The 15,280-nt window shown below is 41.2% G+C and overlaps 1 protein-coding gene across 1 annotated transcript; it reads left to right on the top strand.

The window, feature by feature from the left end:
- The first annotated feature begins 6,585 nt into the window (after positions 1 to 6,585).
- On the top strand, positions 6,586 to 14,068 carry CSRP3 (cysteine and glycine-rich protein 3 (cardiac LIM protein)). The gene is made up of 5 exons (XM_009874149.1): positions 6,586 to 6,699; positions 10,444 to 10,615; positions 11,956 to 12,091; positions 12,782 to 12,875; positions 13,989 to 14,068. Exons 1-5 carry the CDS (start codon positions 6,588 to 6,590, stop codon positions 14,066 to 14,068), a joined length of 594 nt encoding a protein of 197 aa, XP_009872451.1. The 5' UTR covers positions 6,586 to 6,587.
- The last annotated feature ends 1,212 nt before the right edge of the window (positions 14,069 to 15,280 follow it).

Consider the following 15,280-nt stretch of genomic DNA (forward strand, 5'->3'; position numbering starts at 1 on the left):
TAATCTGAGGGGCTGCATTGTTGTCCACCTACTCACAAGTGGACATAAGGGGACAAAATGCCAGGCTTTTGTCAGAGGTTATTTTCAGCTCGGTGATAGCAATGGCATTGCTCAGGTCCCCGAAGCCTGCTCTCTTTCCCCTCCCCTCCCAGCTTTTATAGGGCGGCAGAAGTGGCCGCTGCATTTAACGAGTGCAGGAATCCCTCGCGTTCAAACCCTAGGAAATTAGGGAGAAACACCAAGCGACTCCGGTAAGTAGAGCATATTGAGTTCTGCCAAGAATGTCTGATACAAGGGATTGGGGATTAGATTTTATTATTTTTTTTTTCTATAGCAAGTGGAAGACACAGCTTGTTGCTCGACAGAGAAAAATTTGTAAGAACAGTACAGAAACGCGAGTCCTACAGAGATGAGAGGGGTATTTTTATGTTTGGAGTAGCCAGCTGGTGAGAGGGATTCTTCTGGGCTTCTCAGCCTGTTGAGCAGTTACTAGTGTTACAAGAACAGGGCTGTGGGGATCCTTGTTAATGAGACTCACATTTTTATTACATGCAAAACTTAAGAACAGAAGTTTCAGGAGCTTTAAAATTGTTAGAAAGCTACAGAACTGTTCTCCCCAAACAGTTTGTCTTTGTACATACACTTGGTGAAGCATACTAAGTTATGTGCATTCATAATTCCTCAGATAAAAATATTCTAGAAGAAAAAAAACAAAACCCCCAAATTCTCAAAATATTTAACATCAGTAACCAACTGGTTTTATATCAAATGGAAAGAAAACTTGTATTCAGACCCAGCAGCAAAGAGCTAGATAAGAATGCAGGATGAAAGAACTCACACATCCATCACTCAGGCATTACAAGACAGCACAGTTGGCCAAGTCTTCAGGAAAGCCCCAATAGTTTAAGAAAAAAAAAGAAGAAAATACTTTGAAAAGTTTTCTATCTAAGAATAAAATTATTTAAAAGAATAAAGTCTTGTATGCAGATAAAATAAGTCTTTGTCTGATCTCAATGATCATGGCACCGTTTCCCAGTCTCCAGCAGTTTTGCTTGGCACTTAAAAGACTGAGTGCACGGATAAGAATTTAGAGAAGCATCTCGTGGAAGGCAAAGTGAAAGCTGAGAACCCAGGATTAGGTGCAGAAAAAGGAACGGGCCAGTTGTACCGTGGGAATCAACCACAGGATTCAACCTGAACTCTGAGCGAGCATGTGCAAGTACGGGGGGGACGTGCGTAATTTTTTAAGTCCGAACTAAACATCTTGTTCTAGTGTCAGAGTATCACATTTTTCAGAGGTGCAATTTTATATTTCTGCAGAAGTGTGCATCAAGGAAGTTTTAAAATAAACGTGGTGTTACTCTGCTAGAAAATGATAGATAATGTGTTAGAATTGAGATGAAAGCAAAGGACTCAAGACACAGGACTCTGGGTTTTTTCTATCAGCTTTGCACATTGTGTGCTTCATAGCAAGTCATTTAAAATCTTTTGTTTCTAAAGGGCTTCTGTAACTTAGAGCGACCAGTGTCAATGGAAAAAATCAATACTTACTTTCCTGTGTCAGTGTGGAAATTTTCATCCCTTGATCTCTACATGTTGGCTTGCTGCAGATATAAAGGAGAAATGCTAGTCATTATGAGATTAGAGTGGAGGCTAAATGTACGACAGTAAAAAATTTAGAATTTACTGCATCCATAGGCCACTGAATGCACTGGAATATAAGAAATATGATTATAAATACATAACAACACTGCATCTTCCTTAACTGCACTCAGTCTTCAAATACAAACATTTAATCTATCATCAATCTATTCTGCCAAGAGAGCACTTTCTGCAACACACCAGATTTTGACCAAAACACCTTCAGGCTTTTTGAGACGCCACGGCAGGGGCTGTGCCCTGCACTGCAGACACATCAAGATAAAACCCAACAGCGAGTGTTAGCTCCAAAGAAAAACTGCAGCAGCATTTCATTGCTGCCTGTAACACAGAAGCTCTCTGTCAGTCTGTCTGTCTGTCTGCGTATTGCTGTCCCCATGGTGCTGGCGAGGCGAGTAGCCCCACGGGCGGTCGCAGGAGTCACGGGTGGTCACAGGACAGGTCAGCAGCGGAGCTGCGATTAGATACCGAGTGAAGTCCTGGCTGCACTGGCACTTCCCACAGACTGCAGCTGGGAAAAGAATTTCACATGTAGCCTCGATTCCTGCATTCCAGTGTGGACAGCGATTAATTTGATATTATTACTGTTTATTTATTAGGTAAGCAATCAGCATTCTTATACCTCTGAGTATATTTAGGGCAAACAGCTAGCTGGGACTAAAACAGAGAGACATGCAGGGCACACCCCATCCATCAGTCCTGATTCAGCATTTTTACCACCACTTCTACCAGTGGTCACAAAGAGCGACACTTCCCGCTCCATTCATCCCCTTCAAAGCCATCCTGTAGCACGTGTGGCACCCCAAGACCATCATCCCAGCCACTCAACACGTGACTTCTGCAGTCCACTCAGATATCAGATGTGTAGGCATTCAGAAGCAAAAACCTTCTGTTTAGCAAGGAAACATCCGAATTATTTTCAACATATTTTTTTTTTCCCACAACACGCTGTCTAGAACCCGGCACTGCCTTTTACTCTCCTACATCACTTCTTCAGAAGAGTACTGCATCCACTTCCCATTTAGATCAATGGATCTAAATATATTTGGGGATTATATTCTTATCAATAGCACTCTGATAAGAGCAAGGCAGTTAGGTGACATCCAAATTTGGACGCTATGACAAACAGCTCAGTAGACAGCAGCTCACATTTTTTCACACCTGTGCAAAGCACTGAAACATTTCAAAGGCTTCCTTGCTCTGAGGCTAGCCCACGTAGTAGTGTTACAAACTCTAAGTAACGAGAGGCATGTCTCCTTGGCTGCACATCTAACGTGTATAAATGCTGCTCCATACAGTAGCTGCATTTGGACGCGAAACGATTCAAGCTGCTGAATACTATTAGAGCAAGCTCAAAAACACTCCTCCAGCTTAACAGTACCCAGAGTGCCGCCAACATGTCGCAATACGAACACTCAAAAGTTGAAGCGTGTCACATGCTTAAAACATTTAGAATGGGTCCGGTCTACTTCCCACTAGATCACCAAAATATAACAAGTACCATGGGGCTGGCAGTAACTGCAAGTGAAGCAGATTAAGACAGCTGAGTTCAGGGAATTTCTAGGAGATTTAGATATTGACACCCAAGGAAGTGAAGTAAAATTAAGACTTTGGGTATATCGTTTTTTCTCATGACACACAGGAAACTGAGTTCTGTTTGCATGCTGTAAGCACGGAGCTTTATCCACTGTTATGGTGCAGATGGGGAGAAAATTACAAATGCCACATGCCCCATAGAATTGACTAGTTCATGGTAACAGTGCTGTACAGACAGCCTTCACAGGGACAGCCACTGCAATTCAGCATTCGGAGAGATGAGCAAAGCGTAGACACAAAGGGCACGGACTTGTCGGCTGTTAAACCAGCCAGCGCAGCCCTCACAGCACGCACCGCCGTTCTTACACCAGTATCCTCATGGGAATGTTTTCACTTTGACTTCTTTCTCCTACAGCTTCCCATCAGGTGATGCCAAAAAGACATGGAAAATGTGCGTGTGCGCCCAGTCATGTTACTATAGTTAGCCTTGGGAGCAGTGGTTCTTTTGAGAGCTCTAACCACAGCCTGTAACAGCACCAGGTTCACTATCACACATTATCAGACTTTTTCAGAGATTATTTTTTGTCTTCAGCCAATGATGTAATTAGAGCTACTTTCCAACAAGTCTCCCATTGCCACTCATTGCGATGTTTGGTGAGCCTTTGAGGGGAACCTGAAGAGCAGAAGCGGTTTTACAGAGGCTGGAGGGACAAACCGCCCTCCTCCCAGACTGCTACCGGTGCTGCTCCAGCTTGGAAGGGATTCGATTGGAAACTTCATTTGAAAGGGAACATTGTGAACACAAGAATCTCATTTTAATTTTCAAGAAAGCGTCACAAAACTGATTTTTATCTCTCGTCGCTCTTCCTTTTCTTAAATTGTTTGAAGCGTTACTTGAACTATTTTTATAAGAGAAGAAAGAGGAACCCAGTACAAAATTCCTTTAAAAATAGGAGAAAATATAGAATGGCAGAACAAGACAATAATATTTTAACAATGTGAAAGATTTCTCTGTTCCTTTATCTCTCATTTAAAGAAGAGAAAAAAGGCTTTAACAGGGCTGCTCAGTAAAGCCTTCACTGAGTAAGAAGGGACCAAATTTATAGTCTGCTCCTTGCGCACAATTATTTTTGTTTCTTATTTCAGCTACATCAGATTTTTTGCTTCTTACTGGCTACATTACAGATAATCAGAGTTAGAGGCAAGCTGAGTCTTCTCTTCCTTTCTGCATCAGTACTGTTTTCTAACCGTCAGAGCAGTTTGGCTCGTGAACAGCCTCCCAAGAGAACCGAGAGGGTCTCAAAGAGATTAACGATGCTGCTGCTGCTGTCTGACAGCAGAGGACTAGGCTGGCTGAGCTGGGGAGGTTGTTCTGCTGAGTACAAATCAGCCTCAGAAAGAGAAGGAGATGAGATCTTGCATGAGGATGACAGGTAACAGTCAAAACCGCAAATAGGTAATTATACAGGGTTAAGGACATACTAGTAAGCACAGTTCTAGAGCGAAGATGTTTGGATATGCTGGTATCTGCTATCAGACACTGACTGCAAAACGTGCCCATGTTGCTACGTCTTCAGTGCTATTGCTTCGGCATGTGCACACACACACCTGTGCTACCTTCCTTTGGACAGACAGGCATGTCTTCTATACCACTGCACGGTTTTTAGTGTTAGTTGTCAGAAGAATTCCCTGTGCAGAATTCCTGTGCAGAGCTGGCACGTAGAAATTGCTAATTTCAGCAGATACAACACAGCAGTTACTGAGGTGACGATGAACACAGGTAGCACCCCATGTAAAGACAGGGTAAAACGTCAGTCTAAAATGCAAGCCATTGAAAATAACAGCTATGTTATGTATCACCGCTGTGATAAATTCCCCTCTCTCTCTCTCACTTGATCTCAGAAGACAATTCTCACGTAGAAGGCCTCGTTCAGGGTTCAAAATCCTTTTCTTGGTTGAGAATATCTTATGGTGAATTTAATCAAACAGAAATAGCACAAGCAGGCTTCAAAAGAACTATAATAAGAAGGTGACCGGTTTTCCAAGAAGGAGAAGGAAGGCCTGTGCCAGGAGCCTGGAACAACCCGATAATACGACGTGCAGATGACAAGATGACGTCCCAGTCTTTCCAGAAATGATGACTCAGACAAGAGAACAGAAGGGCAAACCACAGGTTGGGCTTGTTTCAGATGCGTGATAGCACAAATCATCAGGAAGGGCACTTACTTAGTGACCCTGCCGTCAGGCCACCTAACCTGGCTCTGACACTGCCCTCCTGGGTGACCTTGGTCAGGTCACTTGAACAGTGACAGCAAGGACTGGAACAGTAACTGCTCTTTTTTTTTTTTATTCTGATATTTTGATTTTTTTTAAAAACAATTGACAAACACGCCTTAAGCACCCTAGGAATATATCTGTTATTAGTGGCTGTGCAGCACAGTGCTCTTGCAGCTGTTTTATGAGGAATTCAGAAAAGCAACAATTGTTTCTATGAAAGTATCCTCTGAAATAACATCATACATTCATTAAACTTCAAGGTGGAATTATCCAGGTATGAATTGCATAAAACGATATCTTACTGACACAGAAAATTGCCTTAATATGTGTTGCCAAGGAAGTTCATGTGGCACTGGATGAACCAGCACTGGCTTTGCAGAGATATAAATAGTACTGTATGCCATCTGTTAACTGGGAATTCCAGGTGGAATGCTGTTCTATAGCAAATTTTATGCCAAATACTGCCACACTTCTGGTTAAACTCCAGTAAAGCTTTAAAGTGCTTGCTAGTGTCCATTAAAAATCACCTCACAAACAGATCGACACACATAAAGTAAAAACTGAGGGGAAAAAACCTATGCTGGGATGCAAGGCAGGATTGAGAGAAAGTGACTATTTGTGGGAAAACAAACCCTAGATCCACTTCTCTTGAAGAGGTTGGAGTGATCCTAGTACATTTCCACTAAAACACTTCACAATTATTACACATATTTACCATCACAATATACCCAGCTAAGAAATACAGAATCATGGAAGGGTTTGGGTTGGAAGGGACCTTAAAGATGGTCTAGTTTCAAACTTCTTAGCAGGGGGATGGTTTGTAAATCCTTATTTACGAAAGAGGGTTGAACAGGACAGAGGATTTAGACTGCCTCTGCCCCCTGAAGGACCAGGTTATCACCCTCACCCCTGGCCAGGACATATACCTGCTACCACACAGGCAGGCACTATAGTGCAGGTGTGCAATAGCAGTTGGCTGGAGAGGGGGGAAAATAATTTAAAAAAAACAAAAACAAAACCAACCAACCAACCAAGAAAAGTTCTGCCTGAAACACTTCACTTTTACTGATGCACTTATGTAATTTGATTTTCTAGGCTACGCTTCAGATACGAGGATGCCGAACTGGGGAGGTGGAGCCAAATGCGGCGCCTGCGAAAAGACAGTGTACCACGCCGAGGAAATCCAGTGCAACGGGAGGAGTTTTCACAAGACGTGCTTCCTCTGCAGTAAGCTGAGCTACACTTTTCTAACTGCCCAGTATTCCCATAGCTCTGTATAAATCTTCCATGAAAACCAGTAAATTTACTTTTGTATTACCTTGCATGCAATAAAGCAGCTTCATAGTTTCCCCAGTTCAACGCGTCTGCTCAGGGGACCCCCAGGGCAGGCTTTTAAACACCGTAAGCAATGGGCAGGAAGGTGGAAGCCACCAGCATCAGACAGAATTTCACACAGGGAGAGTTTTGGCAAAGCTTATGCATCTTATTTCTGGGAAAGTTCAAAGCAGAGGGCTGTCACGTGTGAGTCAGCCTACCTAAAGTCCCGCATGATGAGACAGAATCTAGTCTGGCACTCTCTAGAACCCTGAAGATGAAACCTGTTTCCCATTCTTTTTCTAACGGAAAGATGGAAGGCGACTCTATCTCTTTTCAAAGTAGCAGCAGCCAGTTTTCTGAAACGCCATTGTGCTACTCCCCAACACCTCTTAATAATCCAGTCTAGTTTCCCAGCCCTTTCCCCCAAGCAACCCTCTCATGCTCCCGGCTTTCCTTCTTCCCGACACGCAGTGGACGATTACTGTTCGGGACACTAGTATGCTGCAGAGTCACAGTATCCAGGCCAAACTCCACGAAACCCTACCTTCTGGCCTACAACCTCACATATTATGGGCTTGTTTCAAGTTAACAAGTTTAGAAGAACTAAACAAACAGCACTCATAAAGCAGAAAGATGTCTTAATAGGATATTATAGGAGACTATTACTCTTATAGTGAACCCTAAAATTAATTCATTTCACACAAGAAAGCTGAAAGACATTATCCCGGTGTCACGAAAATCTCCCGTCAACACCCTACAAGTACCTCAGTCCCCTCCTTCCCTATATTTAATGGTCCCATTTCACTTACTCTTGCACTCCAAGCGCTTCTGGAACGTTTGGCAGGCAGCTCCCAGGAATGACGCTTTCTCTGCAGACGAGCTAGCACTTGGAAAATTAGACAGAAGGTATCAACTGGGCTCTGTCTGCCCTCTGAGGGGAGAGTAATCATAGAATCACAGAATCATAGACTGGCCTAGGCTGGAAGGGACCTTAGAGATCATCTAGTCCAACCTCCCTGTTTTGGGCAGGGACGCCACCTCTCGACTAGACCAGGCAACACATGGGGACTGAGTGGGAATCAATCTGATGAGAACTAAAAAAAAAGCTAAAAAGTTTATTCTGCAGACAACGCTTGAGATACGGTACCTTTGCAGTACCGATTCCAGCATGACAGCTTAGAAGACACTGAAATGAATTTCTCACCCTCCTTTCCTGGGTGGATAGAGAACTCTCCTTTAGAGGCACCAGACTGCTCTCCCACGCCTAGAGGGCACGGTTCAGCGCCTTTCCCCAGTAACAAGTGATGCCTAAAAGAGTGGGTAAGGAAGAATTCCCTCCAAGTTTTTACCAAATTGACAACTTCCAGCCAATGCTTACACAATACTAAAATGAGCAGTTTTCTGAAAACTAGAAATTTCTTACCACTTCCATGGGCTGTCTATAACTCAATACTAGATACCAGAGAAACTATGGGGAGAGGGGCATGAATGTGGTAATTACGAGAAAGGCTGATGCTTGTGGCTTTATCAAATGCTAGAAAATTAAATGGCAGAAGATGACAAATGAGTAGACTCTCCAGTCTAAACAAGTATCCTTATAGGGCATAGTTAACATTTCTCCACCACTTAGTACTGGAACAAGTTTCACTCTTAGCATAACCAATATTTTTTTTTTCGTAGTGATTCATGATAAACAACACACATCCATTAGCTCTGCAAACTCTTTAGTCTGTTGTGGTCAGGTTTTCTTTTTTGCTTGGTTGGTTAGTTGAGGCTCCTTCGTGGGTTTTTTTGGTCTTGTTTTTTTTTGGAGGTGTGTTGTTGTTTTCTGTGTATTTTTTATTTATTTGCACCTTGCAGTTGCAAGTCTGAACTAAATTATTAACAGGTTAGATACCTAAAAAAGTATTCCCAGCAAAAGTATGTTTAAGGTCAAAAACTAAAGATGCATCTAGGCTGAGCTGGCATATGAGAGGCATGTTAATTGGCTTTACTTCCCCCATGATTCACACACACTGATCAGCAGCTCGGGACGACTCAGTATCATGTTCATGGGTTTTTCGATGAACCAATTATAGGATTTCATTTCTCAACAGAAGAAAAGTGATCCTCCCCAACCTCATCTCAGGTATGGAAATAGTTACCTATTTTGCCAATCTTTTATGTATCTTTATATTAAATATAAAGTAAATTTTATATTTATATTTTACATTATATTTCACTAGACACTCAAACCGCACGAGTATTTTTCAACCAAAAAGTCTAAGTTTGGGCAGCATTATAAACAATTCAACCCAACCTGTTAACATGGTAATAACCACACACACTAATCTGTAAACCCTGCTCTCTCCACCCAATAGTTTTTTCCTTACAAACATTACAAGATAAAACTCCTTTCCAACAAACTCTCCTTCCCATGCTGGTTGCCATTTACCCACCTTGTTTTCCCATCAGCGTTTACTGAAGGTGTAGCTGTGATGGACCTTTGGCAGGGTCTCCTGCCGCCTGCCTGAAGCTCCTTAGTGCCGGCTCGTGCGCGGTGTCTGCTGGCAGATGACAGGTCTCGGAGTTATTTCAACAATAGCACTTGAAGGGCTTCTGCTCCATCTGTCGTGGTGAATTGATACTCTAACCCCAAGGTGCCAGAAATAGAAACGCTTTATCTGCTCCTAGAGTTTCCATCATCCCTTAACTCCCTCAGCAAACATAATTATCTTCTCAAAGCAGAAGAGACTGTAGCATGATGAGGTCAGGTTCACACATTTACAGAAGGCTCCTGTTTAATTTCTATTAATTACAAAGGTCTGGGCAAATTATCTTCCCCTCTACACAGTACGGTGACAGAATTAAAGCTGCAGTGGTTCCAGTATCAGCTTAAAATTCCCCGATGTGGATCAATTTTAGGCTCATGGCAGGACAGTTAATATAAACATGGGGGAAAACGGACTGATCAAACACTCAGCTAACTCTTCTACAGCTTGGACTTCCAACCGCTTTCAATATTTCCATATTTCATAGGTTTCTGTTCTTTACCTGAGCTAAGTGACTTTATTTTCCAAGGAATGCCCTCTGTGGGGCATGTACTTGTTTAAAGAAGTTAGAGAGGGAAAAAAAGAAAATAAAAAGTTCTCCATCAGCCACTGTTGACATAGTGACCAAGTTGTAAGAAGTGTTAACGCTTTGATTTTTAAGCATAGTACAAAACCTGTTTTTCTACAAGCACTCCCAACCAAAAGTTTCGTCCTCTCTCTGTGGAGTGGGAGCTGTGCAGCACACACAGTCACCAAGCAGATGAGGAGTGTAGCTACTTTTTTTATTTCCCATTCATCATTGTCTGGTTTCCACGCATAAGCAGCAAGGAGATCCATGGGACCGGCAATAAAATTCAGTCTCCAAAAGCCAACCAGGTTTCAGATGAGCAAGGAACTGGTGAGAGAGTAATCCAGCTTCCACTCGACGAGTAAAGCCACGTGTGAGACTGGTCTCAGCAGTGTTGCTCATGTTTCTCAGAACACAGATACTTGCTCACTGAAACCCCCAAATGAGCAGCTGTTCGCACTCATTAGCTTTTGGTCCTTCCAAGCTGAGGCTCGGTTTCAAGTTCAAACTTCAAAGCGCAAATGTTGACACATGCCTCTCTCGCCCTGTTCTCAGTGGCCTGCAGAAAAGCTCTGGACAGTACCACGGTAGCAGCTCATGAATCCGAAATCTACTGCAAAACTTGTTATGGGAGAAAATACGGTCCCAAAGGTATCGGCTTCGGACAAGGGGCAGGATGTCTCAGCACTGATACTGGTGATCATCTGGGCTTGAACCTGCAACAACAGTGAGTTAAATCCCACTGACCGCGCCTTTTTCTGGTACTGCTTGTCATTTGTTTCAGATATTTTATTCTGTTTCCATAACAACATCTGGCACAGAGTAGCAGAGCAGACTTGCCTACAACCTCTCCTCCAGTGGACAACAGTGATTTACCCGTTTTAATGAGGTTCGGTTCTTTAAGCTGTCTCTACAAGTTATTTCCTCCTTCAATGGGCAATTACTCTGCAGAAGGAGCCTTTATACACCACCACAGACATAAATATTCCCCGCAATTGTAATCTGCTATTAGCAGCACAGTGCAGGTAGAAGTCACATTCACTATAGAATGCGAGATTTTAATTTTTTTTTCCTGTCAAAGGCTAAAATACAGTTAGGTTTTACTGTTAGAGAAACAATCGTATTACCACATACTCTTAACTCTCCTCTCAGTGGGGGAAATAACATTGCTAAATTCTCCCCGTGGCTCAGATAACACTAACACACCGAGACTACGTTTGAACAAAGGAATTCTAATGGGATACCATCTTCCAAAAGCACATAATTATCTCCATCAGTACATGTTTATAGTATTTTTTCTACAATTCTCAGAGCCGCCCGTTTCCAAATCAGCAATGCTTTCCTCTGGTATAAGCATAAGGAAACCAATTAACCAATACGCCATGCAGGAAATAAAAGCTTAAATAATGTATTTCACTGCCGCTCTGTCTAAGATATGAATCCATTACTGGCAGCGGTCTGCATCAAAAACTGTCGTGTCCTGTAGATTTAATGACCTGTTGCAGTCCAACAGTCCGGTAAAAAGCTTTAAGCTAGCACAAAGACATAAGCACAAAGTCCAGAATAAAAAGCAAAACCACTTTTCTGATGTGCTTTTGAACCTAGGCCAGCTAAGAACCCCAGTTCTTTGTCCAAATGATACAGAGACTAACAAAACAACTGCCTGCAAAACCTAGTTTTTATTTTCCATTCATTGAGTACCAGCAGCCAGCCAGTTAAAAAGAATATAGAGGTCTTTCTTGTAGCTTGTCTTGCCTCTCAGTGAAACAGAATTATTTTTTTCCTTTTTGTTAAATATAATCTTTTCTGCATGTGGCTGCCTTCAGCTCCGTATACTCAGCCCAAAACACGTAACACCAGCAGTTATAGTAACAGCTTTTCAATCACACAACACAAAATTCCACAGAATATTTCCATTTTCTTTTTTTCCCCTCACCCCTTTTGCATGTCTAAACCCAGTAATTTAGTAAGTCTTATCCCTTAGCAAAAAAATCATTAAATCATTTTTCTAAAATGAAGACAACGTTTTAAAGAGTATTTTTAAAACACTAAAAAATTATGTTTTAGGGGATCACCAAAGTCTGCTCGCCCTTCGACTCCGACTAATCCTTCAAAGTTTGCCAAAAAGATGGTAGATGTGGATAAATGTCCTCGTTGTGGCAAATCAGTGTATGCTGCAGAGAAGATTATGGGAGGAGGAAAAGTAAGTCATTGCTACAGCACTAGAAACAAAATACGCTTTTATAGTAGTGATAAACTACAGCTAATAGGTCTTTGATCTCTTAAATTTTTACTCATAGTCCTGATGAAGAAAACAGGAGGATGAATTAGCAAATTGCTAGAGGGTCCACTATATTTTCCAGTTTAAAACCATGTGCTTTTCGCAAGCTGCCTTCAACTTGCTGCATCTCATTGGTGTCTGAAGAACAACTCCTGGCTACTGTACAGGCTGGTTCTTCTACCACTATTATTCTACTAACACCTCCTGGGATATTTATAATTTTAAACATTTACTTGTGGTGGCAACTGTAGATATATTAAAGAGATCTTGTGGCTAGAAAAACGAAAGCCTGTCTCGCATGACACACAGGCTCTCTGCTCTAGGAGCTCTCACTACAATATTCCCTCTGTGCATCAAAACCAGCCAAAACAAAGAGTAGTACCTACAGCTCCCCGCTTGTTATTAATGGAAGTCTAGGGAAAAAGTCATTAGGCAAGATCTTCGTATGGGATAAAGCAACTGAAGAAAAGACTAAGCTAGAATCCCTAAAAATGGAAGCCATGAGACCAATGAACAAATGTAACCTTTTCCTACCATGAAAAGCAGTAGCTGTTTCTTTTACGCGTTAGCTGTGCACCTTCTGTAATATACAAGTCGTCTTAATTTCCTCAGCCGTGGCATAAGACGTGCTTCCGCTGCGCTATCTGTGGAAAGAGTTTAGAATCTACAAACGTTACAGACAAGGATGGAGAGCTTTACTGTAAAGGTAAGCACTGTAATAAGCTGAACTGGCTTATTGAGTCAATCTAAAATGAGTCTTTTCAGACCAAGCACTGCCACCACCACTTACCTTCTTGCATGCTTAACAACTTCATCAAAACTTAATTTTATCATAACAACTTTCTGAAAGCAAAGAGTTGTGGCAACACCACAGTTGCATCTTCTGCTATTAACCTTTAAAATCTAAAGTTCTAATTTTTCTACAAATATGACATCCTCTTCGATCTGTCCTCAGAGCTTTTAACAGGAGCACCGGCCTTACCTCCTGGGCAGACTCTTGTACTTGCACAGTCCCACTTACAAAGAGAAATAATGCATCCTCAAACATACAGATCATCAACGGTGATCTGTTTAAGGTCACGGTCCCAATACGAATTCTTGCCAGTAAAAGATACTTCCAGTATATCAGCAGCACATAAGGTAACACATTAATGCAAAATTATACATCCAGATGTTCTCCTCAGATCAAAGTTCACAGTTTTCACTTGACTCAGAAATAGCTTATGGAGAAAAAAATGCAGTTTTTATATACTAGGCTGAATTTTATAGATAATCCTAAAGAATACTTAAGGTCTGACTTTGAGTACAGACTGACAACTACAAGCGATCAAATTAGCATATTTAGAGAAAACTGCTCGCCACTACTACTCCCTTCGCAGAGTTGTGCTAAATAACTCCGTATACACTTAGCAATACAGAATTCAAATGAAATGGTTTTAAACTACCATCCACAGTTTCTGGACTAAGCCTTTTCATCTCCTCTGAAAAAAACTCAGACTTATTACTCAGTCCATATTACTCACACACATCAGATTTTACTGTGCATTGTCAGGCAAAACGAGCTGTAACAAAATGTTACCTAGATCTTAAATACATATTCTTTTCTTTTTTTTTTTGAGAAGATGGTATGTGCCTTTTTAAATTCAAATATGTGATCCCAGTTTCACTATTAGAACCTGTTGATACTTCTGGGAAAGACATCATTTCAGATGTCCTTCCTTTTACTAACTTAAACTTGGTAGTAGCACTAAACCCCCAAGTCATTTATCTCTATATGAAAACATTCAGGATATCATTTACCTTCCCCCTTCTTCTGCAGTTTGCTATGCAAAAAATTTTGGACCCAAAGGAATCGGGTTCGGTGGCCTCACTCAAGTGGAAAAGAAAGAATGCGAATGAGAAGAAATGGATGCGAGACTCAAGCTGCTGTTGATGCCACCAAGCGATAGCTGTCAAGTAAAAATCACATATTGCTAAGAAACTAGGGCATTTATTATTTTCCACTTTGCAGGAAAAATTTGTGAGCTTGTATCTTAAGTAATTCTTAGAATAGCTTTAAAAAGTACAGTGAGAAAACAAGACTCACGTTTGGTTTATGATAAAGACAAAAAAAAAACAACCCATGGAACATTCTTACTTCTTAAAAACGATTATTTACCACACTTGAGACCTGCATTTTAAAGACTCAGCCTACTGTCCCATTAAGGCAGAGCGCAGGCTCGGAGTGTTCCGATTTCGGCTGGTTTCCCTTGGTGAGAATGCTGTCCACAGTCTCACAGTGGAGTTTTGACATTTTGTGTTATGACAAAGTAGATGTTACCCACTTCAAGACAATTAAAAAGGATTTTAAATTCTTTCTCTCAAAAAGATGTTTCTGAAGAAAACCAACATTTCCTTAGAATACGGTGTTGTTAATTTTGTTATTGGATGTTTTCAAGCTACAATAAAGTGCTGATACTGCTTCACATTATTTTTACTTGACTTTGTGCTTTCATGTTCTACAATGTCACAGATAAATGCAATTTCAGCAAGATGAAATCCCACATCTCTTATAACAAAAAACCTGTGTTTCGTTACACTACTTTTCTGTTATCAGTTCTAGATGGTATTTAACTTGAGTTTTCTGAGTTTTATCTGTTTCCCTGCTGGTTTTCATTATTACCTACTCTGACTTACATTCAAAACCACACCGCTCAGCTGGTTGCTACAGGCTGATATCGTAGCTTTTTCTTGGGAACGTGGCTGACACACAGCTGTTCAAGATCTAAGCATGCAGGTGGTAATAATTCCCTTTTTTTATATACATTGCTTTTTTCCATCATCCGCTTACCCATTTTCATACACTAACGGGGCATATATCCACGCAAAACATAAGGCAAAGCATCAGGCTTTTTCTTACCGTTTTGTGCCTACTTGTTCTTAAATATCTCACTATTTCAGTCTGTAAAAACACACTTAGAAGCACGAAAGCTCTATTTTATTACATATAAACCCTCCATAGAGGATAACACAACACAAGCAATAAAATTACAGGGTAATTGTAATAAAATTTTTTAAAATACAAACATTCCCCTTGCTTTTCAAATGCAATTTCATTACCTGCAAAATAAA

This window comes from Apaloderma vittatum, unplaced genomic scaffold (assembly GCF_000703405.1).
Source record: "Apaloderma vittatum isolate BGI_N311 unplaced genomic scaffold, ASM70340v1 scaffold42177, whole genome shotgun sequence".
Classification (NCBI taxonomy): Eukaryota; Metazoa; Chordata; class Aves; order Trogoniformes; family Trogonidae; genus Apaloderma; species Apaloderma vittatum.

Coding starts and splice junctions, on each gene's coding strand:
- CSRP3 (XM_009874149.1), top strand. CDS start 6,588: ATGCCGAACTGGGGAGGTGGAGCCAAATGCGGCGCCTGCGAAAAGACA. Junction 10,616..11,955: donor GGCTTGAACCTGCAACAACA/GTGAGTTAAATC, acceptor ATTATGTTTTAG/GGGATCACCAAAGTCTGCTC. Junction 12,092..12,781: donor AGATTATGGGAGGAGGAAAA/GTAAGTCATTGC, acceptor TAATTTCCTCAG/CCGTGGCATAAGACGTGCTT.